Source organism: Acomys russatus, chromosome 25 (genome assembly GCF_903995435.1).
Source record: "Acomys russatus chromosome 25, mAcoRus1.1, whole genome shotgun sequence".
NCBI lineage: Eukaryota > Metazoa > Chordata > Mammalia > Rodentia > Muridae > Acomys > Acomys russatus.
In genome coordinates this window covers 26,830,718-26,842,889 of record NC_067161.1, presented here as the reverse complement: position 1 = coordinate 26,842,889, position 12,172 = coordinate 26,830,718, and the positions used below count along the sequence as shown (strand labels likewise).

Genomic DNA, 12,172 nt, shown 5'->3' with positions numbered 1-12,172 from the left:
CACGACCCCACCTGAAGCTACAGACTATAAGAAGGTCATATGCTAAGGAACAAGACTAACAGCATATTGCCAGGGAGAGGGGACCAAATGGTCAGAGTGACTGGTGGTAGCACAGACCTATTTCTACTCCTTGAAAAGCTGTAATTACAACTGAGGATATGGTCCAATGAGCCTATAACCATTTTTTATTCTCCAAAATGTCTAGTTTAACCAAAACCTACTTTTCTTTTGATTTCTTTTATTTCGGGGTCTTGGCATGTTCACATTTCAGATCTTTGTAACTACTTTGAAGGAAAATTTAATTCATATCTGATGTCCACAGAAGCTAAATGCTCATCACTTTTCATTTTTAAAAAACAGGTTGTGTTTTTGTTTTTGTTTTTAATCTCTATTTGAGTCACAAAGAAATGTAGAACCTTAGGTCAGAACTCATGACTATTAAAAAAAGTTCTTTTATGAAAACTCACTTAGTATCTTTATTGTTTTTTTCCTCAAAGAAACATATAGAGGCTGTACAAATTCATAAGGGATGGGTTGTTTGTTTGTTTGTTTGTTTGTTTGTTTGTTTGTTTTTAAAAGCCCAATATGTAAAGAACAGTATCATAAAACACAACCCCACTTCTGGTAAAGACCCTGTAGATGGGAGTTCTCTAATCTTCTCTGCTTTCCTCAGTTGCCATGTAGTATGCAGGACCTACAAGAGCCTCCAAAATGAAAGAGACAAAAACTGGAAGGAAAAACATATGCATGTCCAATATATATATATCCTTAAAAAATGAGCATTTAAACTGCTTGTCAGACAGCTCCCTGACAAAGCCACTAGAGTGTATTCACAGACATTTGCATAAATGCTGCCGGTGAGTTCACCATAGCTGCTAGCGCTAATGGTACATAAAGTAATTTAGTCACTTCTCTCGGCATTCTGTGTCAGGATGATGAGCACAGGCACTCTGCCTTGTTGCATATTAGATCATTAGATAATAAAGTGTTAGCGCATGCGAGCTGACAGGGTCCCTGCACTCTAACACTGAGAGGACAGCATTTTGCCATGGGGGGAAAGAAATAGAGAAACTGATGCCACAATTGTCCTTAAATTCAAGTAAATAGAACCTGAAACTTGAGATGAACCACAGTGACAAGAACAGCATTCCTGAAGCCCTTTCAAGCACTCTCATGCAAACTTGCCTGAGTGGCTAGACTGGAAGGTGAGGTACACACACACACACACACACACACACCAGTGTTTCACATTACCATGGGTGGCCATCCTTCAGGTCCTTTGGTCCCAAACCCATGCTTTTGTAGAAATTAGAATCCTGAGAGCAGTTGCACGTGAGGCTGCCTCCCTCCACAACTGTACATCTTCCATAAAGCCATTGCTTAAAGAAGAAAGCTCAATAAATGTACCCATAAATAACCAGCCACAGAAAATCTTAGTATTTATGAATGGGGAAGAAAATGGGAGGGAGAGGGTGATTACTATGAGCTACAGTGTTCCAAGTTCCAGCCTCTTTGGATCTGGCAAGATTCTAAGAAATAAATCTGCCTTTGTCAACCCTCATATTTGAAATCCAGAGACATTAATCTGAACCTAGGAGCTCTGAGTGCGTGGGCCATGCAGGGAAAGCTGTGTGTGAACATAAACCATGGTTTCTTTTCTAGAAATGCAGAAAGATCAGCCACAGAAGGGACTTTCCTCCTAGTGTCTGACAAGCAGGATATAAATAGAGATACAGTGTTGATCAAAAATAATTCAGGCTACCTGTAAATGAGATGGGAAAAAGGCCCAGAATGGGGGGTGATGAAAATTCTACAGGTCTCCAAAGGTAAAGACAAGCCATGAGAAGTAGGGTGGGAATGGAGAGACAGAAGCATCTGGCGGGGGGGGGGGGGGAGGGCGGATGGGGAGGAAGGGGAGTGCTGAGCCTTCAACAAGGCATTTAAAATTGGATTTTCCAATGAAAGATAGAAATATTATCCCCCAAACCAACATGAATTAGCATGTAGGTTCACTCCCACATATTATAAACAAGAGAGTTCAATAGCCACCCTTGGCTCTACATTTGAAGTCTCTAAATAACTGGGTGGTTATATATGGCTACTTAATTCACTTCATAGAAAATCAGATTTCTACGTTACTGCACTGTCATTACTCAGGACCTGAACATGTCTACCTTTCCCTTCTACTGGGAGAGGTGAAGTAAGGATTTGATGAGTGTGACGATGTAGGGTGTAGTGACTTCTCTGCTGAAAGGTAAGTATTAATATGCAATGAAATGTCACCAATTTGAACAAGATTCTTTGTAGATTGGTAAACAAAACAGAAGAAAGCATTTTCCTTCAGTCTGGGCATAAGATGGCCCATTGATATGTATCCTTACAGAGGAAGGGTTTTTTTTTTTTTTTTTTTTTTTTTATGGTTTTATATTTTATTCTAAGTACCACAGTAAACAAAGGTGTGTGGGTTTTCTGTTTGTTTGGGTGTTTTAAACAGTTTTTTTTTTTTAATTCGTTCACTTTACATCCCAATTGTAGCCCCCTCCCTCATCACCTCCTGGTCTCACCCTCCTCTCTTCAACCCTCTTCCTCTCTGCCCTAGTCCTTAGAAAAGAGGAGTCCTCCTCCCTATCATGTGACTCCCAACCTGTCAAGACCACCTGGACTGCCTGAATCCTCTTCCTCTGGGGCCTGGCAAGGCCACCCTGCCAAGAGGAATTAATCAATGAGTAGCCACCAGAGTCCATGTCACAGATAGCCCCTGCTCCCCATATTATGAGACTGTGCTGCCTATCTGCTACATCTCAACAGAGGATCTAGGTCCTCGCCATGCATGGTCCTTGGTTGGTGCATTAATCAGAGGGATGATCTGAGCTAAGATGCCTGGATATGTTCAGATCAAGAGACCTCAATGATTAGCCTGGGCAGCACACTTCTTCTGTGTCTCTTCCTCTCCTTCTCCTCCTGTCTGTGTTTAAATACTAATCATCAGATATTAAATGATAATAATTAGTTATTAGGAATTAAAAAGTAAGAGAGTTTTCATTCTTGCCAAATTAGAATATATGACCCCAGGCCACCCATTAGCGGCGCTACTAAAGCAGCACTGGCCAGTCTTCACTACAGTCACCCAGCCCACTTCCCTTACCCATATCTCCTTCCCCTACTCAAAGCAAAGGACCTGATGTTTTATCTCTAACTACTTCATTGTACCAAAAAGAAAACCAAGGATCCTAAAGGCTAACCTGACTTGTTCAGGGTCAGCCAGGGATCAGAGTGAGACAATGAATAGAATTTGGTGCCTACTTCAAGACTTTGTCTTCTTTCAAAACGGTGTCACTGACCTCTGCCCACTGGAGGCATCGTTCCCAGCTGCTTGTTTTACTTTGGGATCTCTATTGCAGGGATAAGTAGAATGGTGTCGTGAGCTTATTGCATTTTCTTTGAAATTTTATTTTCACTTGTGTTGATTTGCATATAGCTGTTCTTATGTGTGCTGGTATGTGTGCATATGTGCATGTGTGTGTGCATGCGTGCGTGCATGTTTGCAGGCCAGAAGACAATTTTGGGTATAGTTTCTCAGATTCCACCCCCAGGTCTCTCTCTTGCTTGGTCTGAAACTCACCAAGTAGGCTAGGCTGCCTGTCCAGTGGGTTCCTAAGCTCTTCCTGTTCTACTTCCCCATAGTTGTGATCATAAGCTGACCTGGCTCTTTAATGTGGTTTCTAAGAGGTGAAAGCAGGTCCTCTAGTAAACTCTTTTACTGACTGAGCTGTCCTGCCAGCCTTCTCCTCTTTTCCTGAGGGCAGATATGGGAGCTGGGCATGGGAGATGTTCTTAGAGCGTCCCCTGACACCATGAGCCACAGACCTCCAGCTGACTGTTAAGTCTGTCTCCAGATCAGGCAGCTCCCACTGCAACCAGCTAGCCAGAGTCAAAGCAACAACTTTGACCCCTGACCCAGGCTCTCCAAACTGTGCCTGCTGATTATTTATCATATTTTACTTCTACCTCTCATCTAAGCACCTTTAGTCATATGCTGCCTTCCGTGACTCCGAGGGTATTAAGGAGGCACCATTACTGTAAAGCAAGGATCAGAATAATTTTACCTACAGACGTGGAGCTAGGGATGTAATCACGAGCAGGTGTTTCAAATGGCCTCCTGCAAAAAGTAATATCCATCCATCTCGGCACTAATGAAACATAGAGCCTCGGCTTTTGAACGATGATGGTTTACTTTTGAAAGACTATAAAACTGGGTGTGAAGGGAGCAACTTCTAAGGGTATAGCATCGGGCTAATTAATAAAATGTAGTGTTTGTGCATTCCTCAAGCACAGGTGAAAAAAAAGAACAGGCAAAAATGATGACTGGGGTGTGTTTATTAAATTGAGATGCTGGCAGGGAAGGGAGTTTTCTATTTTATGAATTATGTCATGAATAGCTCATGGGCCACAGCAAAAGTCAGGCTATTGGATGGCAATTTGTATGGTCGTGTTCTCAAAAGAATCTTGCCGAACTAGCTAAGGAGTAACGGGAGAGTGAGAGGGGCAGGTTGAGTTTCATTTGAGGAGAGCACAGAAAGTGTGGTGGCTGGTATGCTGTGGAATCTTGGGTGGGTGGAAAGATGAATTTACCTCTTAAATGAGCTATTTAGATGCACACCCAGCTAATGCACATGTCCTCTGAGTAACACTTCATTTCCTTGAAACCAATTTTTGTCTCTTTCCTCCAGTCTTGTCACAGGCACTACTGATTTCCCACAGTCTACAGTGGTAGTGATTTCTCCATGACCAAGTCAACCTACAGAAAATACACTATGTCACATGATGAGGAAGAGGGAGCTGTTGGCATAGAGAGTTAAAGGCAGAGGAAGGACATTTGGCCTAAGTACCACAGCCAGGGTGAATATCTACCCTTGGCTCTAAACCTTATCTTCAAACAAAATCAACAGGCAGTCACAAATATGCATTGGCAGGTTTATATGTTTTTCTCTATTCACCTATGGATTTACTCATTCTGTAGACATTGAAGCCTCAAACAAAGCCATGGTCCAGGTCTCTCTCTTCTCCCAAATGGAGAGAAAGCAATACCAGCATTCCAAGATAGTCAGGCATGCAACCAAAAAGAGTGTGCTTAAAAGATATGCCCCTGCCTTTAACTCCTCAGCTTCTTGTTTTGCAAGGTCAAAGTGCAGAAAGAGTCAGTAGTATTTAACAGGGCACTCAAATTTTGTAACAATAGGAAATGTGGTGCAGTGGGATGAAGAAATCACACAAAGTCACAGTTAAAAGTAGCAATGCCAACCAATGAAAATGATTCGCCTACCATGTTCCAGATAAGAGGGCGTACCTTCCGAGGGGTCAAGCCTCCTAGCCCTCCGCCCGTGCTTGGAGTTATTGTGGACAAACATATTATCGGAGACTGCCAGGACATGGCCATCCACGTTGACAGTGGTAGACACCACGACCTAGAGACAGGAGAGGAAAATGAATGAGCATTTTCATATAAAAGCATGGTGGGAAATAAACTCAAGTTAAATAAATAACAGCTGGGAGCTGAAGAAAATTGCACAGCTATTTCACATAATAACTGGTGCTTATGTTGTACACGTCTAACAAGAGGCGCTATTGATGAGTGGGTCTTCGGCATGGAACGCTTTTGATGCCGTTTTAAGTAAAATTGCACAGTTTATAGTTATACAGCAAAAGGTACCCTGTTAACCATAATTTTTACAAGGCGGTCTTTATTAGCACAGTTTTATTTATATATATATATATATATATATATATATTTTTACACAAGGGTGGCTGTGTTTCACCTAAATTACCCTTCAGTTTAGACACTGAGGTAGATATCGCAGTAGATCGTGCAAATAAAAGTCTTTTAAATCTTTAAAATATCTCCTCCCTACTGTGTCAGGGTTAAGCAGATAGGGAAATGAAAATGAAAGAGGTTGGAGGGGAAGCTGGGCCCACTTGTGTTTCCTCTCCCAGGGGTCTAATTGAAGTTTCTTATACATTGTACTCTTTTTGTCCCGTGTTAGTTTAGTGAACCCAAACCTCTCTCAAAGACATTATCATGATGTCACCCCACCCGAAAAAAAAAAAACCTTACTAATTAGGGGTCTTAGTTGTGTTTCAAAGAAGGAAAGGAAAGGAAAAACACTGAAATGACCTAATGTCAACTGACTTGGTCCAGCTTGCCATAAGGGCCCAGGAAAAGTGCCTCTGAGAACTTTGACTAAAAATAATGAACAGAACTGACCTACATAACTCCTTATATTAAAAAAGGGGGCGGAGGGAGGGATTAAAACTGAACCCCACAGAGATATGTTTATTCATGTGACCTCTTACAACCAAATATAATAATTGTCTGTAATCGCAGCTTTGGCTCCCAACTCATGCTTTGACACGAGAAACAGCAATCAGCCAGCTCCTGTTTAATCCACCTATTATGTTGACTAATTAACTTTGCCTGCCAGCTTATTTCTTCCTCCATTATCAGCCCCTGTCAGCCACAAGCACCCAGCAGCATAGGAGAGACCTCGGGCTCTTTGATTGATCACCAATAGATTGACATGCAGATTAATTTAATTAGAATCACCTCACTTGAGAAATGAAAGACAATGGCAAGAGAACTAATAGATCTGCTCTTATAATGAGGCCAGCCTCCTGAGCAAAATCGGAACCGGTCTGATTTATTTTGCTCAATTCCCCAGTTGCTTGGGAAGACTCTCGATTTAATTGTTCTCAGATTTGAGAGGCATTAGCCTCTGAAGAGGTGAATGGCTTTACAAAACTTGGCACGTACTGTGACTTTAGGTCTGTGGCAGCCTTTTCTCAGAGTTGGCTGAGGGGACATTGACGTCTAGACTCTTGGGCAATGCCATGGTTCCATTGCCTGCTGATCAGAGGGGAAAGCATGCCACCTTGGCCCAACCCTAAATGGCAAAGCACTCACTACCTTGAACTAACATCCCACTGGCCTTCATTTTAATCCAAAAGAAAGCCTCCTGGCAAAATAAGTTAAGTGTTCTTTCCCTGAGAGGCAGGAATAAACCACAGACTATGAACACATGGTTCACAGGGTAGATCTTAATATCCTATTAAAACACACACTTCACAATTCAGAAGCTACTGCAGACCCAGTGTATTTCTCTTCAGTCAGTCAAAATTCCATCTAGAATAAGTCATTCACTCAGGGACAGCAGGGATTAATGGAAAGGATAGCACTAGCTGACCAGGTATGACAGGGTCTGAAGCTGGTGTTTGTCCCTCATCAATTCCCAGTTCATTTAAAAGAAGAGAGTAAGGAAAGAAGTAAAGAAAATGGTCTATTTATTTTCAAAAACTACCACATGCAGTGCCAGTATAAATCGGACAACAGGAGCACGTTTTAGTTAGGGAGATGGCTTTATAAGACACTGAAAATTACATAACAGCTGGGTTTTTCAAAGAAATGTTGATTTACTACATGACCACAATTGAGTGGTCACTGGAGTCGTTAGCTAAACAAGTTATAAAAGGAAATCCCAAACAGTGTCTGTTTCTAGTGTCAGGAAATGGAAAGTAGTTATGTCTGTCTTCACAGAAGAGAGCAGTGGCATGCTACCAAGCACCTGTAAGACACCAGTGCTACCGACAGTAGGTCTTAAAATATCTCATCTCTTTTTAAAACACTGTCATCTAATTGCAGACATTAAATAAAATGGCAAAAAAAAAAAAAAAAAAAACTTGCCCACAAACCTGTTAAGAAAATAAATTATACTATATACATTTTCCTTTTCTTGGTAAGGAAAGACCACATAGCCACCTGGGTGACAGGGCCACTCAACAGCAAGCTCAGCCGTAACTGGACAATGAGGACTAAATGGTCTCTATGCTGCTTATTCTAGGAACTAACTAGTAAGCATGCCCCCTAAAAAGTCATGGAACAAATCCCCAAGCCCCAAGTAATATCCCCCCATTCCAATTTGGAAGTGACTGGGAAAGGTTTAAATAAATTATTGTCTGAAATTAACCCACAAGTCACTACCAAATTAAAAATCATCTGTGAGATGAAAAAGAGGGACTGGAATTTAACTCTAAGCTAACCCATGGTAGTAGGTAGGCAAAGAGCCTCCATAGTCCAACACAGAATCAGTAGGCTGCTGGCAAATAGAGGCAGGTAAAAAGATAGGCAGACTTGGTAAGTCTTCAGCCTATACAAATTTTGTCAATAAAATATCTTGAATTTAGGAAAGAAAGAAAACATAGAAAATTATTTTTCCCAGTGGTCTCAACCACCCACTTCCTTTTCATTTCTCCTTTCACCCCACTGCCCAGAGAAAAGGAGCACTTGGGAGACAGAGGCAGGAATATCTTCATGAATTCAAGTCCAGCCTCATCTACAGAGTGAGTTCCAGACAGCCAGGACTATACAGAGAAACTCTGTCTTGAAAAACTAGAGAGGGGGGTGTGGGGAGAGGGAATATGTTGGTATCTACAACTTTACTGTGTCTGTTGGAACCAAGCCCTCTAGTTTCTATTATTTCACTGTCCAAAAGTATGACTATTGACATTTACACTAGGGAAGATTAGACATTCCATTTCTGAGTCAAAGTAGCCACACTTCAAGTGCTGGTAGCTACTGCACTAGGCAAGACAAGCACATTATTTTAAGCCCTCCAGGGTTCTATTGGATGGCATGCGCCTGAAATAGCTCTGAAATCATTTGTGACGATGTATTCATAAAGACCAACTACAGATTGAGTTGTATTTAGAGAAATGAATACAGGTTTAGGGTTAGACATATGTATATGTTTAATCAGAAGGCTTTTAAAAATGAAATGTGTGCAAGGGCATGGCTTTTCATAACAGTGTCTTTAGGCATGCTGAATTTATGCTGAAAGATCCATTTAGAAGGGGGTGAGGATGAGATCTGTGACTACCTGTAGCTTTCTTGAGAAATTACACTCTAGTTTTAGTTTCTTGATTTGTTGTCAGCAGTTTCGAAACTGACCTTGTGCATTCCTTCCTGGGTCTAGAGACCCCAGAAGTGATTGTTATTATTATCTCCCTCTCTTTAGAATTCGGAAGGATTACACACAAAATAGCTGTCTTCTTTCACTGATGAAACTTTCGCCAACAGCTCAAGGTGAACTTTCCCTTTCTGCAGAGTCTCTGACACTCCAATGACATGTAGAACAGCCTCTGACTCTTAATGCTAATTCTATGAAGCTAAGTTCGTCCAAGTGGCAAGCCTAGATCCCGGTCCTCAGTGAGCATTTGAAGAATATCACTAGCAGGAGAAGAGGCATTCTTACTTTGTAGGTAAGACTGAAGAGTTCAAAACAAGTGTTAGACTGATTAACCTGACCTGACACAATGACTCCTGACCCTCACTGAAGGGACCCAAAAAAAAACTGGTATTTAAAACAAGAGGACAGAGGGGATATACCTGCTGTCCTATGGATCTCCTAATTTGAAAGACCTGCACTCACAACATGAATAGACACAATTGAGAACTCTAGCGGGTTGTCCCTCTTACTGGGTTGAATAATTTCACTTCCTAGAAGACATCTCCATCTTAGCTTGCTACATTCTGAGCTTGACACTAAGTTAAACCTCACTGCTTAGAAAACAGACTGAGACAAGACATTTCAGTTGTCTAACTTTTTCACAGACTCTCCCCAGGAAGGATTTCTAGAAAATTCCATCATTAGTTTGTTCTCCCTCTCTGTCACTTCTCAGGCTGTCCTTCACTCTCTGTCACACAAGAGACCTTGTGTGTCCTAACTATATCATCTAAGATTCATGAAGCATAACCTCTGTCTCGTGAGCAGATTTTTTAAAAAAGAGACACAAGCTGCTAAATTCAATGGTAAGTGGAAGATCACAGTCACAGAAGTAGCGGCTTGCATAAAAGAAGAGATTATGACCAATACAAGGACTCAAAATTCTTATCCCTGTGCATTTCTCAAACTGGATAAAACCAGAGGAAACACATGGTGTCAAAGCACTGGCGAAGCTTAAATTTATGATTTTTGGCCAATTCATATTTTCTTCTTAGTAAGTTAGTCATTCCAGTGAATTAATTTTGAAAAGTTGCAAACTTGGTTTTCAAAGTTACATGTGTAAGTTACATGTGGTAATGCCATAGAAGGTAATATTTAGTACAGTTCGTTTGGTTTATGGCTTCTTTCACTAGGGTTTCAGCTCATTGGATTTTTGCATTAATCCGTGGACGTAGTTGTCAGATATTTCTTCTCTCTCTCTCTCTCTTTTTTTTTTTTTTAATTTTCACAAGTGTGTGTGGTGCGCATGTGTGTGCAGGCATGCTTTTGTTTTAGTGGGTACTCTGGTGCATGTGGAAGCCCAAGACTAATACTGGAACTCCTCAATAGTTCTTCCACTGACTGAGACATAGGGTCTCTTAATCAAGCTCAGAGCTCATGGATATAGTTATTCTTACTAAGTAGCTTACTCTGAGGCTCTTCCCTGTCTCTGCTTTCTGCGGCTGGCCTTATAGATGAGCTGCCATGCCTATTGCCCTACATTTACATGGGATTCTGGAGATCTGAACTCCCAACCTTAGGCTTGCTGGACAAATGTTTTAACCACTGAGCCATCTCTCCCAGCCCAATAACAAAGGTATTGAAAGAATAGTGACTTAAAGCACAGGAATGAAAAAGTAACTAAGCAGCATTTCATGGGATACTACACCGGAAGAAAAAAAGCATACAACGACTGACACAGTGGGTTTAATCTCCAAAGAACTGTGCAGAATGAAAAATAAAAGCCAGTTCCAAGAGGAGTTAAAGTTTTCTGTATCATCAGTACCAAATTTATGGGTTGAATCCCTAGTCCCTGTGCTTTGATTTCCAGGTAAAGCTTTTACTGAATTAAATGATACCATTGAGGTGGGTCCTCATCCAATGTGAATAGTAACTACCCAATAAAGGGAACGTGGACACTTAGAAAGAATGTGAGGGTAGGATGCATTAAATGAAGAGGGAGATGCCCAATGTAAGGTCTATGGGAGGAGCTAGGCAAACCTATGTACTTGCAATGAAATTTTATAGGACTGAAAATTATCCCCATGCAAATGAGTATAAGCACATGCTGTCAAGGTCCTTATCCCGGCTGTAATATTGCTCTATAATGTTACAAGACTTGAAGGAGACTGGTCAAAGAGTACACGAGAATCTTCCAATGCTACTTAGACCAAGAGTGTGTGCCTGCAATTACATCAAAAAATTTCAACCAAATATAAGACATCAGCAACCAAGATGTCCTTCAAAGGGTGAGTGGATAAACAAACTAGTAATCCATACAATGACATATCATTTAGTGATAAAAAGAAATGAGCTGTCAAACCACAAAAAGGCATGGAGGAATCTTAAATGCATATTACTAAATGGGGGAGAAAAGCCAATCTGAAGAGGCTATACACTGCATGATTCCAACTAAATGACATTCCGCAAAAAACAGAGCTATGAAGACAGTAAAAAAAAAAAAAATTAGTCCTTGCCAGAACTGGGGGAAGGGAGGCATAATTCAGTAGAGGACAGAATTTCAGGACAGTGAGACTATTTTGTATAACAGCGTGATGCTGGATACATAACAGCTTTGCCATATTTGTCACCATCTCTGGAACATACAATACAAAGAGAAGCCTGCAATAACCATGGGCTTTAGTTATTGGTGACGAATTGGCATTGGCACTCTACAAGAAATGCACCACACTACAGGGATACCAAGGTAACGGCATTACAGTTACATATAAGAACTTCCATGCAGTAATTTCTGCAAACATCACCCCGTTGTACGAAACAGTCTGTATGTTCTTCAAAACACTGCTCAACCCACTTCTGAACAGGTTTGGCAAACAGTGCCAGAGACTTGAGAAACCAGTGACTTCCAACTAAGAGTTTTCAAGGGTAGTAAAGAGGAATAATATTAAAGAAAGCAAAGGCCAAACACATCCAACATAAGGCTGCACTGGGGTGGAAGAGAGGGTTCAGCTGTTGAGGTCATGCACTGATCTTGCAGAGGACCCAAGTTTGGTTCCCAGCACCCACGACTACTTCCAACTGCAGGTCCAAGGGACTCTGATGCCTCCAGCCTCCACAGATACCTGCACTCATGTGCACACCCCCACGCCCACAATAATCATAAATGAAATAATAAATTT

The 12,172-nt window shown here is 41.3% G+C and overlaps 1 protein-coding gene across 8 annotated transcripts in view; it reads right to left on the bottom strand.

Moving 5' to 3' along the window:
* Ebf1 (EBF transcription factor 1) overlaps positions 1–12,172 on the bottom strand; it is a 431,261-nt gene that overhangs the window by 117,673 nt on the left and 301,416 nt on the right. For 6 of the 8 annotated variants that reach the window (XM_051168352.1, XM_051168353.1, XM_051168359.1 and 3 more), the window contains one exon: positions 5,324–5,465. In XM_051168352.1, coding sequence (XP_051024309.1) covers positions 5,324–5,465 — 142 coding nt within the window. The remainder of the gene's footprint in view (positions 1–5,323; positions 5,466–12,172) is intronic. The other 2 variants (XM_051168354.1, XM_051168355.1) reach the window with 1 other exon arrangement.